The 22,347-nt window shown below is 32.8% G+C and overlaps 1 protein-coding gene across 1 annotated transcript in view; it reads right to left on the reverse strand.

Annotated features, from left to right (window-relative positions):
* Nucleotides 1–22,347, reverse strand: part of LOC111618277 — a 62,043-nt gene that overhangs the window by 3,537 nt on the left and 36,159 nt on the right. The window contains exons 5-7 of the mRNA XM_023359772.1: nucleotides 13,738–13,807; nucleotides 6,488–6,555; nucleotides 1,513–1,607 (exon numbers count right to left, since the gene is read on the reverse strand). Of these exons, the coding sequence (XP_023215540.1) occupies nucleotides 1,513–1,607; nucleotides 6,488–6,555; nucleotides 13,738–13,807 (233 nt within the window). The remainder of the gene's footprint in view (nucleotides 1–1,512; nucleotides 1,608–6,487; nucleotides 6,556–13,737; nucleotides 13,808–22,347) is intronic.

A 22,347-nucleotide genomic window follows, 5' to 3' on the forward strand; every position in this document is an offset into this window, starting at 1 on the left:
TATAGATTGGTTCGGTTAAGCTTTTGTTTAAGTAATATTCTGGCTCTTTCATCAGGGTTTTGTTTATGTCCCCAATTCCTTAATTGCTTAATTATTTAACTACTTCTTAAGTAGAAATAAAGTCGAAACCAGTTACTTTGTACTCGAATATTTGTAGTCTCGGGAAAAAAGTGGAAAGACAAACTTTTACGACAACGGATACATAAATCATAAATTTAAGGAAAATAAATTCTAGAGCTTTTTCTGTACATCATGCATCTCTCTCATTAATTAAATTTAGTTGTAAATGATGCTGTCGAAGTAACGGTTAATTTTTTAACATTATACAAGAATTGTACACGTTTTTTTTGACATCCCCTTAAAGATGGGACATATGAAATCGTAATATCACTAGTTTAACATTGAAATCCGTAAGTAATATAAAACCAGAGAGTGGAATAAATATATCAAATATTTTAATGGATTTTTTAACTCCCATCAACTATACAGAACTATCGTAAAAACATACCAGTAAATTCTTATCGGTTGGGTTAAGTTATAAATCTATTCGTTATTCACGTAATCAGCCAAATATCTAGCGGGCGGGCGGCTAACAGCCCAGAACCGGTCCCGGATAGAATTGGAAGCGTTATATGTGTAGCATCAACCCAAGGTCGTAGGCTTCCACCAGCTAAACCGGGTGAGGTTGGTGCTCTGTAAAGCGCATGTACAAATCTGGGTTTTTGGAATCTGACAATACAGAGATTCCACTCTGCCACTAATATTCGAATATACAATAGCAATCTTATTTATTTTTTTTTTCACGTGTAGTATAGAAATTTGTAATAAGATACATAATGCGGTTATAATAAAATATTGTGCGATTATTTTCATATAATTAAAATTAATATGTATTTATTTTTTATAAAATACAAGGAAAGTGGCGCTTCCACCGCTTCTAATGAAGGCATGCCACTGGTGTGTGTATCAAACTTATCTGTCATTTGTGCTTTTAACAGAGTGATTTTCCAACCAGTATTCTTAAAGTGTAATTTTTAACAAAAGCCTTAAAAATGGATTGTAAAAACACAAAAGCAATAAGATAATAAAGATGTAAACATCAGAAAAGCAATTTGTTTGGGTGAATAATTTCATATGGGAGTTGTTATTTTACAGTTTTTTGTATAACATCCTGTAAATTTTGTGCCAAAAATTTTTACCTTTGTATCCACTGAAGAGGAACAGAAAATATTCAAAATGCATCTAAGAATAATAAAGAAAAAACAGAAACATCTAGAAGTTTTTTCTTTCTTTCATATTAAATATAATAAGTCCTGATTAAAAAGGTCCAAGTAGGCAAAGAATAATTTAAAACGAATTAAAGACAAGAAACTAACTTTACAAAGTTGTTTTACATGTTTATTTTTTATTTTCAAGACCCAGACATAACTATAGATTTTTTAGTAATTAACATTCTAAATTTAAAATTATTTACACAATACATTTTTAAATGAAATAAAATACAATACTTACTCAAATAATATCCAAACAATATAATAACATAAACAAAATCCACCCACCATAATTAGACCAATGATGAGGCAAAATAAAATGGGAACTTGATTTATCTAAACAAACAATATTTAACATCAGTATAATAATAATAATTTTTCCAATTTCAAAATATTTAAAACACTTTTATAGAATAAAAGCTATTATAAGATTTTGAAATAAAATAGAGATTAATTCTTATTAATAAATCTGAATGTGTTACAATCACAACTAAATTTTAACATGATTATAATTAAAATTACAGTTTTGTTGTATTTTGTTAATAAAGTGATATGTGATCAGAGTCAGTTCTGATAAGTGTGCAGTGCATGCCTGCACATAAGCAGCCAAATTCTTAGGATAACAGATAGCGCACTTTAAAAAATGAAATTCAAATACAATTTATTTTTATTTTAATATAGTGGTCAGCAATGAAATAGATTAATATTTGCACAATGACTGATGATGTAGTAGAGCTGTACAGTTTATGAATACAAATAATGCAGAAGCATACATGTTAGGTGTTTTGCATTAGAAAACTTAAAAGTGAAAGCAACAAGTGTTGGGGAATACATCCATTGAACTAGAGAAAAATTCGCCAGTGGGAATTCCATAACCACTATGATTGTTTCTTGTTTTAAATCACATAAAAAGCATAAAAACTTTGAGTTTGTAAAATTAAAGTTTGCAAACTCAAAGCTTTGCTTATGTTAATGCCTTATGATTAAGTTTAAGGCTATTTATATAATAACATTATGAATGGTCTTTTATTCCCGTACCATTAACCTAAAGCAATACTTACACTATTGTTTTAATTGTTAATGGAACCAAAAGAAAATTTAAATAAAGAAAGAGATGTTGATGAACATTATTAATTTTTATATATACATATGTATATATTGTATCTATATGTTACCGCTAAAGCTCGAAAGCTGTTAATGTGTATATTACCTAGCTAATCTGCAGATTAACTAGGATGATCCGTTAAAGTTGCGAAAATTGTTCCATTTCTCAAATTATCTAGGTAATGTGCAGAGTATCTAGGTAATCTGCACATTACTTACTAGGCATTTGGTAAAGTGAAAATAAGATCTTTGCTGGAACAACAGCAACATTTCTGTATGCTTAAATTAACATAATGTTGTTTATTTAATTTTCTATATCTAAAGAATCAAGTTAATACAATCAAACAATCAACAAATTAGTTAATAGAATCAATCATCAATCAAGTAAAAAACTGTAATACAAAAAATCAAATGGTTTAAAATATTATTACAATTAGGGAAATGGGGATTATATAGATTACCACATATAGAATTTTGTAACTTTGAGTATATATCTGAACTGAGGTGACTGAGACGAGTTCAACAATACCCTACTTTTGGACCGGAGACGAAAAATAAGAAAGTTATCATACTTTTTCCGGTGATCACATGATAAAATTGTGCGTTAATGTCACCTTTGGTGACTAAAATGGCGGCTTGTCTCCAATTCCAGCAAACAGAAGAAAGGAAACAGTGGGGACGCACGTTCTAACCTAACCTAACCTATTCTAATAAATTACCATAATTATTACCAACCAAATTATTAGAATAGGTTGAGTTAGGTTAGAACATGTGTCCCCACTGTTTTCTTTCTTCTGTTTGCTGGAATCAGAGACGAGCGCCATTTTAGTCACCATAGGCAACATTAACCAATTGTGCTTACTTATTAGTGCAGTTAGCAGTCCAAAACCAGCCCTGTATGTAGTATGTGATATTAAAATGTAAATTGTAAAAACAAAAAATTGCTGGTTTTATCACTTAAGATATATCTTCAAAACAAAATTCTACTTGAATAGTGCATTATAAAAAAATAGTAATAAACTATCAAGAAAATTAAAACTAATATTTTTTGTTTTCTTAAAGTATAAGCAACCTTCAAGCTATATTTCAATTAAAATCATAGCTTGAAAAAAAATAAGAATATCAAATAGAAGAATACATAATATCATTGAAATTTAAAATATCCATGTAATATATTCATTCCTTTTTAATAGTTAGATACTTATTCAAAACTATTTGAAATAACTATTTTTCAACTCCCTTCCCTCTAATAAATTAATAAACTCAAAAATAGCTTATTTTCAAGAGTAAATAATCTTTCTATAGACTAAGATGTTTTGGAATAGTTTACCACCCATCTTTAAAAATCAACTGTTAAAACTGTTATTACATATTAATATATATGATTAATGACAAATGGCTGATTAAAAATCCCTATCTTTTTTTGACACATTGACTATTGTGGTGTTCAGTGTGAGGGGTACACGATCCCGCGAGCGAAATGGTACAAAAAAAAGAATCTTAACACAAAGTATTATTTTTCTCACTGAACAGGTTCGTTTATTGGATCCCAACTTTACAATTTCCAGAATTTTATACGTATACAGGCGCTCAATGGTACACCTCAAAAACAGTTATCTTGCACCCACGCGACAATCTGGCGAGGACCGTAATTACTTACACTAACTTATAACTAAAGATGGAAGAATAGAGGATATAGAGATAGACAAGGAAAGAAGTAGAAATACCCGGGTTTCTTGCGATGAGCCCTTGGTTGGAGAACACTTCGGACTAAGAGGCCTTCCCTCGATGATCTCTCTCTGCACTTTTTTGGTCTTAGGTCACTTCTTACTTGTAGACCTTTCGTCTACAGTCTTTTTCTTTCGGATTGAGTCGTCTTCCCCAGAGGATCTCTCTCTGTACTTTCTCGTCTTCGATCACCTCTCACTTGTAGACTTTTCGTCTACAGTCCTCTTTTTTCGGATCGCTTCGTCTCAGATCACTTCTTACTTGTAGGAGCACCTCTATGTTACCTCCTACCTACTCGAGATCTCCACTCCATTTGGTACCCTTTCTCTCCGTTTTGCTTCCGGGCCTCACTCCCTTTTCCTTTGTTCTTTATTTCTACGAAGAGGGTAATCCTCCCCCAAGGGCAAAAGGGGTTTAGACAAAGAAAGTTCTAGGAAGGTTTAGAGAAAAGAAAGTTCTAGAAGGATTTAGACAAAGAAAGAGGAAACTCTAATACTAATACAATATAAAATATAGGGAATATATCATATCATGGCTGACGGCCACACTATCCATTTACATGCTTCATTCTCTAGCCCCAGGTACTCTGTTTTGCCAGATGACTGCACTTGAGCACTCCCAGTATATCTCATCTTAAAGCTACATATATTGTTATCAGGGCTGGCATGACCTTTTGCGTGGCCCGGTTCAAAAATTTTGTGGGGCCAGAATACATTCAAATCCTATACTTAAATTTCACAATAAGTTATGAAATAAGTTATTGTGTTAATAAAGATATATTTTTATTTGTGAAAAGTTGAAACTATCCCATCTTTGGCTACAAAATAAAATTAACCTCTCCTCAAGTATTGTTAACAATATAATGCCATAGTTGTTAAACATCAAACAACAAATCAGATTGCCAATCCTCTTAATTCTGTTTTTCACAATCTCTTTCATTTCTATTTCTCTCCTTTTACACTAATCCTTTTTTAGTTATAAGAGCTAGCATAAGATTAATTTGTCTACAGTAATCATTCTGTTGGTTTGTCACAGTGCTTCATAATTGTAAACTTTCCATTCTGTAATGTTTGGACCTAAATGTGTTTTGTTTTTTGTCTTGGGTGTTTGTAAGAGTCAATCAGATGAATTTCCAATTTACACTCCCAGAGTTGGACCTCACAATGATCTTTTGTTTCATGTTAACCATATATCTTGTATTGTTAAAATAAAGTTTTTTTTGTTTGTAAATGGTTTTAGTATCTAGTAAATACATTACAAACCTACTATTACTATGGCTGTATGCTATATTTTTGTAAATATTAATTTAAGTTTAGTTTAGTTTCATCTCTCTACCCTTTGTTCTATTGTTCTATTTTCTTCTAGAACTTTCTTATCTATTCCCTGTCCCTTGGGTGGGATGACCAGTTCCTAGAAATGTGAGGAACAAAGGTGTAAACAGGACCCAGAGGAAAAAAAAGTGACGTGGCAGGTCATTCTTAGGATGGACATCAGAGTGTGCGGACAAGGTGAGAATACTAGGAGTCGCAATAGCAACTACTGGAGATTTCAGAAATAAGGAGAGAAAAGATTCTGTTTTAGAGTTGTATTGATGATAGTGGAAGGAAGAATCCTAAGTATTGAAGAGGAAAAGAACTGGCCAGATAGGAGAAGAACATGTGTTATCCCACCCAACAGTACACATAAAGAAACAGGACAAAACCCCGGGTATCCCTAATTCTATCATATATACCATTTCTTCTGTCCTCTTATTTCTATTCCTTTTTCTGTTATTAGTGTTAAGTTAGTGTTTAAGGTTAGTTTTAAGGTTTCAGGTTATATATTATATTGTCACGATTGGGATCTATATTGTACACGTGCTTTGGATATAACGATCTATTATTCTCGCTGTAATTTCACATGCTACTGTTTGTACCGTGAAGTTGGAATCCCCTGAAATAGAATCTGTATAAACACACGAAATAGTTTAATTGGAAAAATATAACATTTTTGTTACTATATCCTGTCTGCCTTTGTGGTAAATTCTAATTTTGTGCACCTTTCACACTACTTATCTCACAACTACATCTTGCATAATATTAATAGTTTTATTATAAAATAAATCATCTATAGAATAATTTGCAATTTATGTGATTTTCCATTTCCATTTCAACTTAATGCATTATTATCATTTATCACTCCCACACAGTTTACAAAATTCAGATTTTTACTGTTTTTTTTTTTTTTTTTAAATAATAAAATTCAACTAATAATTAAACTATAGTATGAATTAGTATAAAAAAGAATTAGAAACTAATTTGTTTTGTAACTAAAGTAATGCTATTATAAAATTGAAAAAAGACAAAATGAAGTAGAATTACAAATTATTATAAAGAATAACATACATCTTGTAATGAATCATCCCAGAAACGATCACAAGTTAGATATGAGCAAACAACTTTGTTCAATTCATCTAAAGAAAGAATAATTTAAATTTAAATCAAGCAAAAAAATAATATATTTCAAATATTGATAGTAGAAAGCATGAAATTTTAAATTTATTTTAATTAAAAAAACAATAAATATAATTCTTACTTTTATATTAATTTTTAAAATCAATTTCAATAGAAATGAAAACTTTGATAAGATAAATGATGAAACCTTTATCAAGAAATTCGTTTAAGTTTCATAGTTTCAAGTTTAATATATATTTCATATGATTTCTAACAAACTTTCACTTATAAAAGTATACATATATATCTGAAAATCAAATTTTGCCAAATCAAATATATAATGTTTTATACATATATAGAGCCATATCTCTCCTTGAACTCTCTCTGTATTTAAATTCCCATTACAATAAATGCTGTTTTTTAATACTCACTGCAAAATTTGAATCAAATAATCCTAGTGTTATAAATTTCTTCAAAGCTAGTTTGTGAAAAATATAAAAGCCATGCTTGTCAAAATAGGAAATAGGGAGTGATTCTGTTTCTAGTATTTGATTTTTATTTGTTTCAGTAGTATTGTGACTGTTTTTTCCATATCTGTGTACTTTAATGATTTTTATTTCAAAAATGTCAGTGCAATCTTACAAGTTTATTCTTAACTGAAAAATACTGTGGAACTACCATCAATATATATGACAGAAAAAAATTATCCTATCTAATAATATTTAGTATAAAAAATGTTGAATATATTTTCTATATAAAAATTATTTGTAAATATTTATTAAGATTATAAACTAATATAAAAACAGACAAACTTCACATTAAAAAAATTTAAAGTATATAGAATATATAACAAAGCTTCCAAGTAAGTGGCATTTATGTATGTAAATTTACTTGTAGATCAATTATTAGAAAAATAATTATAAAACTTTCTTGTAAGTATAGAAATTTATAATTTTTGATTGATATTTTTCACATTTTACATTAAAACTTTATGTGAATTTCCATATTCTAATTCAGTGAATATTTCATAATTTCTTACATCAAAATAAATAGATCTAATTCATTTTATTTTAAACTTATTTAAAATCAAACTTTTATCCTAATCTTCAAAAATTGAAACATTTACTTTACAATAACACTTCTATGCACTCAAAGCTAGAACTACTTAAATAAGTAAGACAAAACTTTTCACACTTTGTTTCTAGCAGTTTAATCACTAAGTACAAACTAGTGTTGCAACAAATAGTATATTCGGCCTCAGGCCGAAGACCGAATATTCGGCCAAACTATTCGACTTGATTAACGCACGTACGAAAATTGGCGCGCAAACCGCATTACGGCAAGGACCCTGCTCTCTATTGGCCTGCTGTTACTACACTTCGCCAATCGCTTTAATTCTTGACACTTGTAGCGGACAGACAAGAGCGTCACGGCAGTATGTGATAAATGATGAATTAAATGTGAATAACAATGAAATGACCTACACATGTAAATAACGGAAAAGAACAGAGAAGGACTGCGAAGTAAAAATGTGAAAATAAATATGAAATTGAGTTGATAACATAATCAAACAAGTTGAGGCAGCTTATTGGCACGAAATTTGTGGCTGGTGTGAGGACCACCACTCCCCTCTCCAATATATATAAAGGTTCACGCGAATACACAGTTAAAAAAGAAAGTAAATAAACAAAAATTATTACAAATAAGTTATATATATATATATATTTGTAAACTTATTTGTAATAATTTTTGTTTATTTACTTTATTTTTTAACTATGTATTCACGTGAACCTTAATTGTATCTTGAATAACAACCAAAATTGTAGGAGGAAATTCGCCTATTTTACCAATCTAGGGACCCCCCTTTTCCAAATTTTAATATCAACTTAAATTAATTAGAATAAAACGGTTTATTCAACTATCCGAAATCTCACAACATGCCAAAAAAAGAGGAAAGAGCAACCAAATAATCAACAATTATAAAAGATATCTATAGAAATGAGGAAAATTGCACCCCCTTTGTTTTCGGCAATGTTTACATGAAGAACTTAGTCAAAGCAATCAATGAACAAACAATGACAAAGATGAGTCATGTCAACTCAGAAAACACCAACTCAGAGATTGACTCTATGAAAGCTCAATGTCATCACCAAATAAGAAAACACTGCCTCAGCTACAATGATGACACTGCCAATGAATCATTCATTACCCTACGATGAACTTTCTCATGCTGGAAGGGTTTAAAAGGAGAGCTCCAGTCGGTCAGAAAAAGTCAGTTAGAGATGAGGACACAGTCCAGTTAGAAAGTGAGTTAAAAAAAAGGCAGTTAGAGATGAGGACACAGTCCAGTTAGAAAGTGAGTTAAAAAAAAAGGCAGTTAGAGATGAGGACACAGTCCAGTTAGAGAGACAGTCAGATAGTCAGCAGTTGTGGACACAGCTCCAATCAGAGAAAGAGTGGTTCAAGAGAAGACGACTCAAATACGATCAAGCAAAAGACGAAGTGCTTGCTCGTTTTTGAGTTATCTTCTCTTGAACTTAAGTGCAGCGAAGTACAGCGAACACTGACTAAATGCAGCGAACACCAGAAACCTCCGCATTCTTGATCGTCAGATCCACGTCACAAGAGAAGACATCTTGTTTACCTGGTATGTTGTGAGTCGTGTAAGTTAGAATACCCCCGTTAGGCACCCCCCTCGTTGTATAGATAAAAATAAGCAAATTTCCAAATTCGGCTTTTATAATTCTGTTCTAAACTTTCGTTTATGTTAATAAATGTCCTTAAATTGGTTATATCTGACTCTGCATTCTTCCTCCTGAGAGACTCATTCCTGGACTTCAGAGTGATTCTTACCCTCACACCTTAATCATCCATTTCATCTCGAACGGCAGTGTGTCGATAAAACACACCTGGTGGCAGGACTCTACCCAAAAATGTGCATAATAAATCTTTACGGCCCCCGAACCGTAAAGATTTATACACCCGCAAAGCCAAACAATTGTTGTTATAGACTTTGGAAAGCTAAATGCTTGTAATGACAGTCACTTAGCGTGTACGGGCGAAAGCCTGGGGCTGTTCGAACTACCGAGCTGTCTCGAATCTGTGACATCATAACTGTGACTTATACCGACATCCTATCTGTCTCTTTTCTCTGTTATCACCAGGCAATTGAGTCACGTAATTGTAAAATGGGAAATCTACGACGGAAAAGTGTCGAATCGAAAGTATCATGAGCGCGTATTATGATGTATGCATAGGCATATGTAACTAGAGCAATAGAGGAAAGAGAAAGGGAAGAGCAAAGACGAGCACTTAAAAAGAAGGATACGCAGGGTCAGATTCTCGGATGTGCGACGATTCTCGAACGAATAGGTGTGTACTGTATGTGTGCTGATCTTTGTAATTATAAATTGTGAATACATGTGACTAATATTATTTTCTTTATTATTTTATGCATGTTATAAGTTATAAATAAGTATAGCCTAAACAAACAACACTAACTCGATAACATTAAATCTAAATACCAAAATGATTAATTTACTGTGTTTTTGTTATTTCTTACTCCTGTTTTTAGGTATTCGGTATTCGGCCGAATAGTGATTAAATATTCGGTATTCGGCCGAATACCAAATAGTAACCGAATATTCGTTACATCACTAGTACAAACGTTTTCGGCCGTTTTGAATGGCCTTCTTCAGGTACAATAAGGTCGGTTTGAATGTTGGTTAGCAGATATTCAAATGACATCACTGTTTACAAAGGTTTCTTCTTACTAGTGACGTCATTGCTGATAACAAAGTTTAGACAATATCGATATTGTTAATTTTCTTTTGATATTATTATCCAAGGTGTGCGAATGACTGTTGATGAGATAATTGTTAAAATTGGAAAATAAAAAATAAGATAAGTAAAGAAATTGCTCTAAAGATTGCAACAGGCTTGATGAGGGTGGATTGGCCTATTTAATTTAACAGGTTATCGAAGAGTGATTGCCATGCGATGGAGAGCGAGTCTGCATTTCTGCTGTTAATACAATTCTCCTTGAGGGATTTTGCAAAGATTTCAATTGTTTCAATTGTTCTAAGTTTGTTATTGTCAAGCATAGGTATAATAATCTTAGCCTCTTCCCATTTGGCCGTTATATTTGGTTCACTTGCAAATTGGGCTAGGGTGGAATTAAACTTTTATTGTATGAGTCGTATTTGTGCTCAGCTATCCTTTTTGTAAGTGATCTGTTGACTGAGCCTATGTATGTTAATTTTTTGTTTGAATTAAATCTGTTGTCCTCTAGTGCAGTGGTTCTTAACCTTTTTATACTCGCGGCCCATCAAATATTTCATAATTTTTTTTGTAACCCTCATTTTTTTAAATAATAATTTATATTTGTTAAATTATCTATAATAAATTGATTTTTTTATTATTGCTTTATTTTTAAAATTCCAAGCATTAATAATTTCTTAGAATTACTTTGGAATAAAAGAAGTAAATACTGCGGTGTAAGTAGCATATTTGCATTTATTTCTTCTGTACTAACAAAGTTGTATGTAGGAAGATATAAGAAATAAATAAAAAAACTAAATACGAAAACTTTATCTTTCTTATTTCATTTTTCAATATGATATTCGGTTATACATCAATTTTCTTTTTATTATATTCTGAAGGAAATTTTGCATAATTTGACGGCCTTCCGGCAAACTTCTTACAGACCCCCAGGGGTCCATGGCCCCCCTGTCAAGAAACAGTGCTCTAGTGGGACCAATAAATCCCCGGTCTTCTGGCTTTGCTGCATTTGTCCTTGGTATTAGCCAGAAGTTTATATATATCATAGGGTTGCATTTGTATATAAGAGCAGCTTTGACCTTCTTGGTTATGATTTTAAATGCTTGGCTCATTCTAGCGGCAAAATCAACTAAAATGTATTTACCTTGCTGTTTTAGAGGTCTGGAATTAATCAATTCAGTTTCTAAGCAACTATTTATTTTTTGAGAAAGCCTATCTATTAATTTACCATTGTAACCGTGGGCTAAGGTGATGTGTTGGATTTCTTGTAGTGCATCCTTAATGCTAGATCAATGAGTAAAAGCTTTACGGATAAGAGCCCTGAAAGCGGATATTTTATAAGTAAATGGGTCATTCGAAGTTGAGGGGATGATGAAAGATTGAAGATTATGCTTATGGAATACCTTTGTGGCTATACAATCATGATTCAGGAATATATTGAGGTCAAGGAAATGGGCCATCTGATCATCCTGTTGGTCTAACTTTAACTTAAGCCCAAATGGGTTGTTATTGACAATCTGTAGTACTCTGTTTATATCTGGCTTGGATCTCCAAATAATAAGAATATCATCGACATAACTCATGTAATGAATAATTTCTGCATTGAAGGTTTCTAGGATTTGGCTATCTAATTTTCTAGCAACTAATTCACAGAGATCTCCAAATAGGGGGCTACCCATTGGAACCCCTGTTTTTGAAGATAGATTTGGTGGTTGAAGGTGAAAAAGGAGGTGTAGCACATTAGATGGGCTAGTTCACTCGGTCCTGCTATAGGACAACAGATTTAATTCAAACAAAAAATTAACATACATAGGCTCAACCAACAGATCACTTACAAAAAGGATAGCTGAGCACAAAAACAACAACAAAAAGTTTAATTCCATCATAGCCCAATTTGCAAGTGAATCAAATATAATGGCCAAATGGGAAGAGGCTAAGATTATTATACCTATTGTAGACCTGTAGTGGCCGAAGCACACAGAATGTGGAGAGGTAAGAGATGAAGGGCCTTACAAACAACAATTAACATGAGGAATTTGGTTTTTAACAGTTTTATAATACTAAATTCAAACATACAATTCTCAACAGTACAAGATAACTAATTGTAACTGGTCGAAACATGTGCAGAATGAGCTTAATTAAACTATTAATCTTAATAACTTTAAAAATAATTACACGAAATTATTTACAATAATTTTACACTGACAGAACATATGCTGATTAGTCGATGAGTGACTCTCCTTACCAATGTAATGGGTTATCCCTAGTCACGTGGCAGTTAAATCCTTTTTAGCAAAAATTTCGCACCTAATAAGGAAATATTCGTATTGCAGTGTTAATCACTTGTAAGACTACTCAATAACAGTTCGGCAGTAGGATCAAGCTATGTCCTCATGGCGATGGAAAAAGAGTTTTCCTTTTGTTATGTCCGTTCAAAACCTTGGCACAATTGCAGAATTTTCTTTGTTCTTACCTTGCTTCTTCCTTCTCCCTGGTAGAGCCTGAAAGCCTCCTCAGGTGCAGACCGACAACTAACAGAACAAAAAAGGCCCTTCGCATATGGCACTCCTACAATTTATATCTTGTGCCATCCGAATGACATGAGCTATACGTAGGCCAATAATAGTCCAATCACAAACCAACACAAAATGGCTCCCACCTTACATGTACATCAACGAAGACAATTACAATAAAAACCAGTGCTCAACAAATGGAAATAATTACAATCACTAGGTAATGTGACAATTGAGATATATCCTGGTACGAGATTACGGAAACAAGAAAAATAAATAAAGTACAAAAATAATAAGTGGCAGAGCACTACACTATGCTTGACAATAACAAACTTAGAACAATTGAAACAATTGAAATCTTTGCAAAATCCCTCAAGGAGAATTGTATTAACAGCAGAAATGCAGACTCGCTCTCCACCGCATGGCAATCACTCTTCGATCACCCCTTAAATTAAATAGGCCAATCCACCCTCATCAAGCCTGTTGCAATCTTTAGAGCAATTTCTTTACTTATCTTATTTTTTATTTTCCAATTTTAACAATTATCTCATCAACAGTCGTTCGCACACCTTGGATAATAATATCAAAAGAAAATTAACAATATCGATATCGTCTAAACTTTGTTATCAGCAATGACGTCACTAGTAAGAAGAAACCTTTGTAAACAGTGATGTCATTTGAATATCTGCTAACCAACATTCCAACCGACCTTATTGTACCTGAAGAAGGCCATTCAAAATGGCCCAAAATGTTTGTACTTAGTAATTAAACTGCTAGAAACAAAGTGAAAAAGGTTTTGTCTTACTTATTACAATAACACATTAACATTCAAATATCATGATAATTTAAAAATCATTACTATTATAGTTTATTATTAAATAAATGTTTAAATTAAACTATACAAATTACCTTCAATATCATGAAAATCTTTTAAAGATAATGTGGCTAATAACCCTAAAGTGCATTGTCTGATAACAGCCTGCAAAGAACAATTTTAAGATTGTTATATAATTTTACAAAAATTATTATTATTGTTCATAATAACAAATCCTTTTATATAAAAATAAATATGAAATAAAATAAAATTAATAAAAATATACTTTTTTATTTTTATTTTTTGTATTAAATTAAGGTGGAAAAATTTAGAAAAATAATTTCAATTTTATTTTTCTATTATTGTGAAATTCTACTGATAAAAAACAACTTTAAACACATTCTTCTCAAACATTTACATTTTTTTGTTGAGAAATAAGCAGTCAGAACAGAAATCTTTCATAATCAAGGTAGATGTGCAGATAAGTATGTTATAGCTAGGGTTGCTAGGTTTCTATGATTGGATTAAAGGACACCTAAAATGATTAATGTTATTGCTCTCCAACATTTACTCCAGCCCATTCCTTAACTTCCATCCCAAAGAAAGTAAAATTGAATGCCTTTTGCAGTTAATAGCTATTCTGTTTATATTTTTTAGATTTTGATTTGAAAATGATCATTTTCATACTGACTATAAATATTTGTAAACTTACATTTAATTTAGAATTCAAAATATTTAATGCTAAATCAGAGCTTTCTATAGTGAAGATGTGAATTGATAAATAAGGAAAATCTTTGAAGAAATCTGTCACTGTTGTTACAAAACACTGGCATTGAAAAATGAAAATAAAGGACAAATTGTGTCCTTTCTTGTTTCAATAAAGAACAAGGACAACTTAACAAAAATAAAGGAGGTCTGGCAACCCTAATTATAGCACATTACTGTATACATAGATGTCTCCGACATCAATCTGGGGATTCAAGACACTGACTATTGGAAATTCAGATTCACTGTTTTATCATCAAAACTTTTAGTTGATGCATATGTAAACTAAGATTTAAATTTGTATAGAATTAAAGACTATTATTAATAATTCTTAAAATTCATGTATAACCTCATTTAAACCAGCATGCCAGTTTCTACCATATGGAAATGTCTGATTTCATGGTCTCCCCATACAGACCAGCATGTCAATCATTTTGCAAAAATATGGTATGACCTCCAAAATCTAGTTGCTAAACACTTCTTGTCCATTCAAGATGTGGACATACATGTTGTGGCAGTACGCCATACCTATGTACATAGGAGTTAAATATAAGTTTTATATTAATCTAAACCGTTTGTCTTTCATGTCACTGTTTCTAGAACTTTCTCATTCATTCTTTCTCTATGGGTGGGGCAACCTTTGTCCAGGAACGAAAAGGGGAAACAAAGGAAAACAAAAAAGCCCCGAGGGCATCAGGGAAAGAGAAATGGACATTCCTGAGATAGCATTTGATGAGAGCAGATGAAAAAAAAGGAGAGGTCAAAGTCGTCGCTGAGTAGAACAAGGAACAGACTTTAGGTCGTCTAAAGGCAAACGAACAAACTGGACTGATGCTAAGATTGAGGGCTTTGAAAATACTTTGGAATTTCCAGAGCTGATACAGAAAAGAACACAGAAAAGATGAATTGAGCGCAAGTCCCGACGTCGAGGAGATTGGAGATTTTCGAAAGACCAAGGTACCCCACCAACATTTTTCTTATACTTTTCTGATTCCTTTGTATTTCTTATCTTTTACTCTTTTTCTTTAGTATATAAGTTAGATTAAGATAGTTTAAGTTAATTATAGTATTACAGGAATATATCTCAAGTTAAACCTTTTGTTTGTTGCGAACACATGTCACCCGCCTTCGTTAACACAAAGGATATATCGAACTGTATTGTATACAAGGTCTGTTCAAAAAGTATCAGACCTTTCTTTTTTCCGCGTAAACCAATGACGCGCGACAGGCCTCCTTCGGTGGAGTTGTGGAGGGGACAGTCATGCACAGCCCTGAATTTTTTCCCGCCTGCAGGAAGCGTCAGTTGTTGGCAATCCGCCTATGAGTGAGGTCATGTAGTGCGCTCTCGTCGGATTCCACTAAGCTGGAAAATGACTCAACAACGTGAGCAGCGATATTACATCAAATTTTTCCAAAAACCTTGGCGATACCCAAGTGTAAACCATTCTCAAGATTCAGCAGGCTTTCGGGGACAATCCTCAAGGTCAAAAAAAGCGCGGCAGGTCTGCAGCAATATCAAAGGTCATGTTGACAGTTTTTTCGACTCTCGTGGGGTGGTGTGTCGTGAGTACGCACCACAAGGCCAAACCATCGCAAAGGAGTACTACCAGGAGGTCCTTCGTCGTCTTTCCGATACAGTGCGATGCAAACGATGGGATCTGTGGTCGATCAAAACTTGGCAGCTCCATCGTGATAACGCATCCGCCCATTCTGCGCATCTGATTCGGGCTTTCGTCGCCAAACACAATACTCCTGTGGTTCGTCACGCTCCGTACTCTCTCCACATGGCTCCGTGTGACCTTTGGCTATTTCTCAAGCTGAAAATGCCGCTAAAAGGAACCCAAATTTAGTCGAGAGAAGACATCATGCGAAATGCGACGGACCGGCTGATAACCATTCCAAAAGATGCGTTCCAGCAGTGTTTCCAGCAATGGCAGGAACGCTGGGAGAAGTGTATACATTACCAAGGAGACTACTTTGAAGGGGATTAGGGTTTTGTACCTCAAAGTCAATAAATTTATTTTTACCGACCAAAGGTCCGATACTTTTTGAACAGACCTTGTATATAGGAACTACATAGTTTGGGATCCTAAAAAACCGAGTGTACGTAGGACCAAGTGACAAAAAAAAATAATAATAAAACCTTTTTTTTTATTTTTATACAACTTTGTATTATATTGTTCGTTCTCTACACACCACAACGTAATATATTCTGTTTGTTATATCTACTTTATGTTATCTTTTTAATATGTAATTACTTTGCATGTGTGGTCCAATAGAAGCTGTTTATGATGATTCTTTAAGAAATTTTTGACTTGATATAATAGAAAACTGACCAATGGAAGGTTTTGCCAAATTTCCACATATAAACCATAGTGTAGAGACTCTTAAGCCTTCTGCCCTAGGCAATGACATACTGTAAGATTAAAGATAGACCCTTATAAATCTTCTTTAAAATACTACTCCTTTGTGTGGAAAGCCACTCTGAGAGTGCTGCTGAAACACAGTGCCGGCCTGAGGCAAGTTTTAGGATGGAGCGAGATCCTATTATGGCACCCCTCTTGGTTGCCCTAATTTATACCCTTTAATTTTCTTTACCACTGAGGCGCCCCCTAGGACTTAGTGCCTGGAGCGGCTGCTCCATTCGCCCTATGATAGGGCCAGCTCTGCTGACACAGCACTAATTTAAACAGATTGCTTTGTTATCTGATCTGATCTGTTAATGGGAGTCCTGCTAATGTAAAACATAGGGAAGAAATTAGGGAACATGGGAGAGTACTCTCTTATCCAGTGCTCTGTTAAGGGGACTGATGAAATATGCAAAGTTTCAGATCTAAATATATACTAAAAGATAACATTTGAGCTGTGATTTAATTTGTGTTATTTAATAACAAATACATACATAAATTATAAAGTATCTGTATATGTGAGTGAGAGATTTTGATAACTAAATACTTAATTATGACCACAAAGACAACAATCAATATTCACACACACACACACACACACACACACACACACACACACACACACACCTATCTTTTAATGTCGTAACCAACATTACATAATTGGTTCCGCAGTAAGCACAGCCAGAATCAATATTTACAGTCGACCTCCCCTAGGCACTGTTGATAATTCTGTTTTATATGAATTCCATGTTGTACATGTCACTTAGATTTTACAAATACAGTAGAGCGTCGTTTATCCGAATCAATTGGGGACTGGGGTTGTTCGGATAACTTATTTTTCGGATAACCAATTATGTACAAAAAAATATATTAATTTATCCTGTGTTGAAATTTTTCTCCGTTGCGTGTCGCTTTGCGTTGAATTTNACTTTTTGGTTCGGTATGACTTGAAACGGATCAAAGTAGTCGTGTATGATTTTTTAAACTTACTTGTAAGGTATCCTACTCACTATCTGTGAACACATAACTTGCAACAGTGATATATTTAACAGGAATAAATATATCAAATATTTTAATGGATTTTTTTTAAACTCCTGTCAACTATACAGAAAACTATCATAAAAACATACATGTAAATTCTTATCGATTGGGTTAAGTTATAAATCTACTCATGATTCACGTAATCGGCCGAGGGCGGCCAAATATCTAGCAGGCAGGTGGCTAACAGCTCGGAACCGGTCCTGGATAGAATTGGATGCATTATACGTGCAGCAGCAACCCGAGGTCCTAGGCTTTCACCAGCTAAACCGGGTGAGGTTGGTGCTCTGTAAAGCGCATGCGTGAATCTGGCTTTTTGGATGCTGACAATACAGCGTTTCCACTCCACTACTCCGCCACTAATATTTGAATATACAATAGCAATCTTATCTTTTTTTTCACATGTAGTAGAGAAATTTGTAATAAGATACATAATGTGGTTATAATAAAATATTGTGCAATTATTTTCATATAATTAAAATTAATATGTATTTATTTTTTAGAAAATACAAGGGAAGCGGCGTATCCACCACTTCTAATGACGGCACGCCACTGTTGAAAATGGGGAACAACTTATAATATTACAAATTTGAATACATTCCAGTATTCAATTTGAAGTGATCTGAAGATGAGATGAAGACATCTTGCAAAGTGTTTAATTGAGACATAAAATAAAAGGGACTTCTTCTAACTAGCTTTTATTAATAAAGGCATTTTTGACTCATCACAAGTCATTATCATCATTTCATATGTTGGAAAATGGAATATAAAAACATTTTTTAAATCACTGTTGAGTGTAAATGCATGATACATATTGTATAACATTGGATAACATAAAGAATAAAAATAAATTTAGTATAAACGTCTTACCAGATTATTCACAATTTTATTGGCATTTATTTTAAAATTCTTGTGTCAAGGGAATCCTATTTCCAAACTCAAAGACTAGAAAGATGAACTTTCTTGTATCAAATTAATTCCTAAAAAATTATGGTTTCTCATAAAACATAATTAACAACATTATAAAAGCTTGCTACAAAACAAGCCATAGAAAAAGATAACCAAATTTCCATTTCAGTCACGGGCAAGTCAATAGCCAATATAGTGGCACCTTACCTAAAATCCTTAAATTATAAACTAGCTATAAAAAGGTTGCCTAAGGTGATGAACATCTTACACTACAATAAATAGAAAATAAATGCTATATTAAAATCAGGTATATATGCTGTTGCATTAAAAAAACACAAGTATTTTTTAAAATTGATCTACCACTAGATTTACTTAAAAGAACATAGCTGAACACATGACCCTACTGGTTTTCAAACTTTGCTTACAAATTGGGCATGTAAAAAAATATAGGTTTTCTGAAATACTTCCTTACTCATAAAAGAGTGTAGAAATTGTTCTATAATAAGAATATTACAGCTAATTTACATATAAACTATCTCTAAACATCTATACACACCGATGATATTCGAAATATTTAACAAAGGGTTCGCTAACAGAAAATTTTTCCTTAACAATTTTTTTCGCTCAAATGGTGCATTAGCAACATTAGTGCAAAAACTGACCTTAAGATACCCATATAAATAAAAAGATGCGTTCGCAAAATTAAGTCAGTTAAAATTTAACATTGTTTATGCCAGAACTATATATTTTTTTTATCTATATATATATAAAAATGGACATGTATGTCCCTATATTTCACCTTTTCGCCAAAACTACACATCGCACGTGAATGGTGTTTGTATGTGGTGATAGCCCCAAGTCTCCATTCATGCATAGGCATGGTTGCATCTCGATAGCTATAAGGGTGCGGGAGATATGAGGCTGAAAGTGATTGAAAGTGGCTTTCTATTTCGAATGTTTTGTTCGAATTTGTTCGAATTAAATTTGAACATAAAATTCGAATATTGGTTCAATTATAGAACGATTGTAAATGTTACAGAAACGTTGAAAATAGTTTGTTTGACTTGACGTGAACAGGAGACGTTCAGAAATAGAATCGGGACCAGGTCTGTAATTAGTCTGGAAACGGTGGACCTAATTCTTGCATTCTGTGAAAACGGGTAAAATTGGTTATAATGTAATTATCTTAATCTTCACTATCGTTACTTTTTAAAAACCCAGCGAAGCGGGTCCTTGCAGCTAGTAAATAATAAAAGAAAAGTGTTCAAAATGATTTATTTTGTACATATTTTAATATTTTTCATTCAAAATATTTTATAAACATAAAAATTGGCTTTTTCTCAAGAGAAAACTTTTCTAAATCATTTATTTTATCGTTAGGTATTATTATTGATATAATAATAGACATATGTCATTGTTTCTCAAAGTACAATATATTTTTTATTTCGCTGTCGATAGCCCGACACGTGTTCCGCAGCCATCTTGTATTTTCTCGCGCGTGTGGGATTGTGGGATCTCTCGTATGAATGGACCTAGTTTCGAGAACTCTCGTCGATCACGATTGAACCTCGTTTCAGTCGAGATTGAAATGGTTGATGGACGTTGCACCAAGGCGAACAGGGTATAAGGCTCTAGTTTAGTAGTGTTACAGAGTATAATACGTATATTTTAATATATTTTTACAAAGAAACAAAACCACTGAGAAATGTTACGTGTGTTTAACAACGGGTTCGAAAAACTTTGAAAATGTTAACAACGGGTTCGGCCGAACCTGTGCAAACCCGCTGAATATCACCACTGTCTATACAGTATTAATAGCAACGATATAATATTACTAAACTCTGCTTGGATTCCCCCTGCTTAATATAATAAATTCCACTAAAATTGCTAATAATCTGGTAAAAGATTTATACTAAATTTATTTTATCTTATTTGTATTTTTAATCTTTGTTTATGTTATCCAAATCTTATACAATATGTATTGTGCATATACACTCAATGATGATTCAAAAACTAAAATTACATTCATTTCCAAGGGTTAAAATGATGACAATAACTCATTAGAAGTATAAAATGTTTCATTAATAAAAAGTAGTTGGTTTCCTCAAATTAACAGTAGTGTGACATTAAATACTAAATTGTCAGTTTGAGAATTTTAATTTTATTTACATTAAAAGAACTTGGAGTTGTTTTCACATTAATTTGTTGTAGTGGTTTTGTGTAATATTTGTTCAATCTTGTTTCTTTTAAAATTTTACAATGTATCTTTGTTTATTTGTACTTTTACAATCCTCTAACCTTTCTCCAAATTTACTTCTGACTGATATCAGGTGGAGCTCAGAAATAACATCTTGTAGTGTTGTGCCACTATAATTCTTGTGTTCAGTGTGTGTATGTATACCTTTCTTGTATTAGGTCCGTTATTCTGTACCTGGCTGGTATTGTAATTGTGAACTTTTTTTTTCCGTTCTTCTGAACCACCTTTTCTTTCTTTCTTTTTTTTTTGTGTGGCACAGCTGCCTTGTTTCAATTGGCTGTGCGGCATTCACGTGTGTTGGGTGACGTGGCACAATGGCAGGACATATAAATTGCCATCCCATGTGTGGAAGAGACATTCTTTCTTTTGGCGGACCGGGACTTAGACTAGACGGGCTGAGGTGTGCTGGAGTACGAATCGATCGAGACAAAGGGACAGGAATTCGCCATGGAAGGAATCAATCTGCATCTTCGAAACCACGTGGCCGAAACTATTTGTTAGAGGACTCTGGGATGCAAGGTGAAGTTTTTGTTCAGAGACATACATTAGTTTCAACGAGGGAGCTGCTTCTGTGAAGTGATTGTAAAAAGTATTTTTTTTTCTTTTTACTCATATTTGCAAAAGGAATAGTTACTAATTTGCACGAGCATGTTTTTATTTGTACCTAGTAGTGATAAGCCTTAGTGTAGTTATATTGCAAATCATTAAAATTTTTCTTACTTTCAACCCAAGTCGTTTGTCTTATGTAAAGTCCTCAAGTAACAGTTTTTTACCCAACCTTTTGTCCGGAGTAATCTCGATACTCCTTAGACACTACAATCTGGTCCAATCCACAGGAAAGATGCTTTTTAGTGTAGTTAGCTAGAGTGGTCAAATAATACGCTGAAAACATTTCTAATAAATCTTTACTTTTTACTTGTTAACAAAACAGTTTGAGTTTTAATTTTATTTAGTCACAGTTTTATTTAATTTTCTAGTTTAATTATATTTTTATGCAAATAAGTTAAAGTTTCAAGTGATTTCACACTTTTAAAGATCCATGTGATCTTTAAAAGTGTAAATTACTTGAAACTTTAAAATGAATAAATTTAATGTTAAATAATTTTATTTAACAATTAAAATCATTTACAGTGAAATTCCATTAACCCGGCATATGGTATGTCAGCAAACCCAATAAGCCATGCTGGCTTATTGGGTTAGCTAGCTTGCTGTCTAGCTTATCTTGGGGGTTATTGGTGCATGGTGTAGGTCCTGAGTTAAGATTTTCATGTAAAAGTCTTCAAAACGTGAGATTCTTGGAAAAGGGTGTGGGTTCTACTTTTAGAGAG

This window comes from Centruroides sculpturatus, unplaced genomic scaffold (genome assembly GCF_000671375.1).
Source record: "Centruroides sculpturatus isolate CEXI.00-Female unplaced genomic scaffold, Cexi_2.0 scaffold83, whole genome shotgun sequence".
NCBI classification, from domain to species: Eukaryota; Metazoa; Arthropoda; class Arachnida; order Scorpiones; family Buthidae; genus Centruroides; species Centruroides sculpturatus.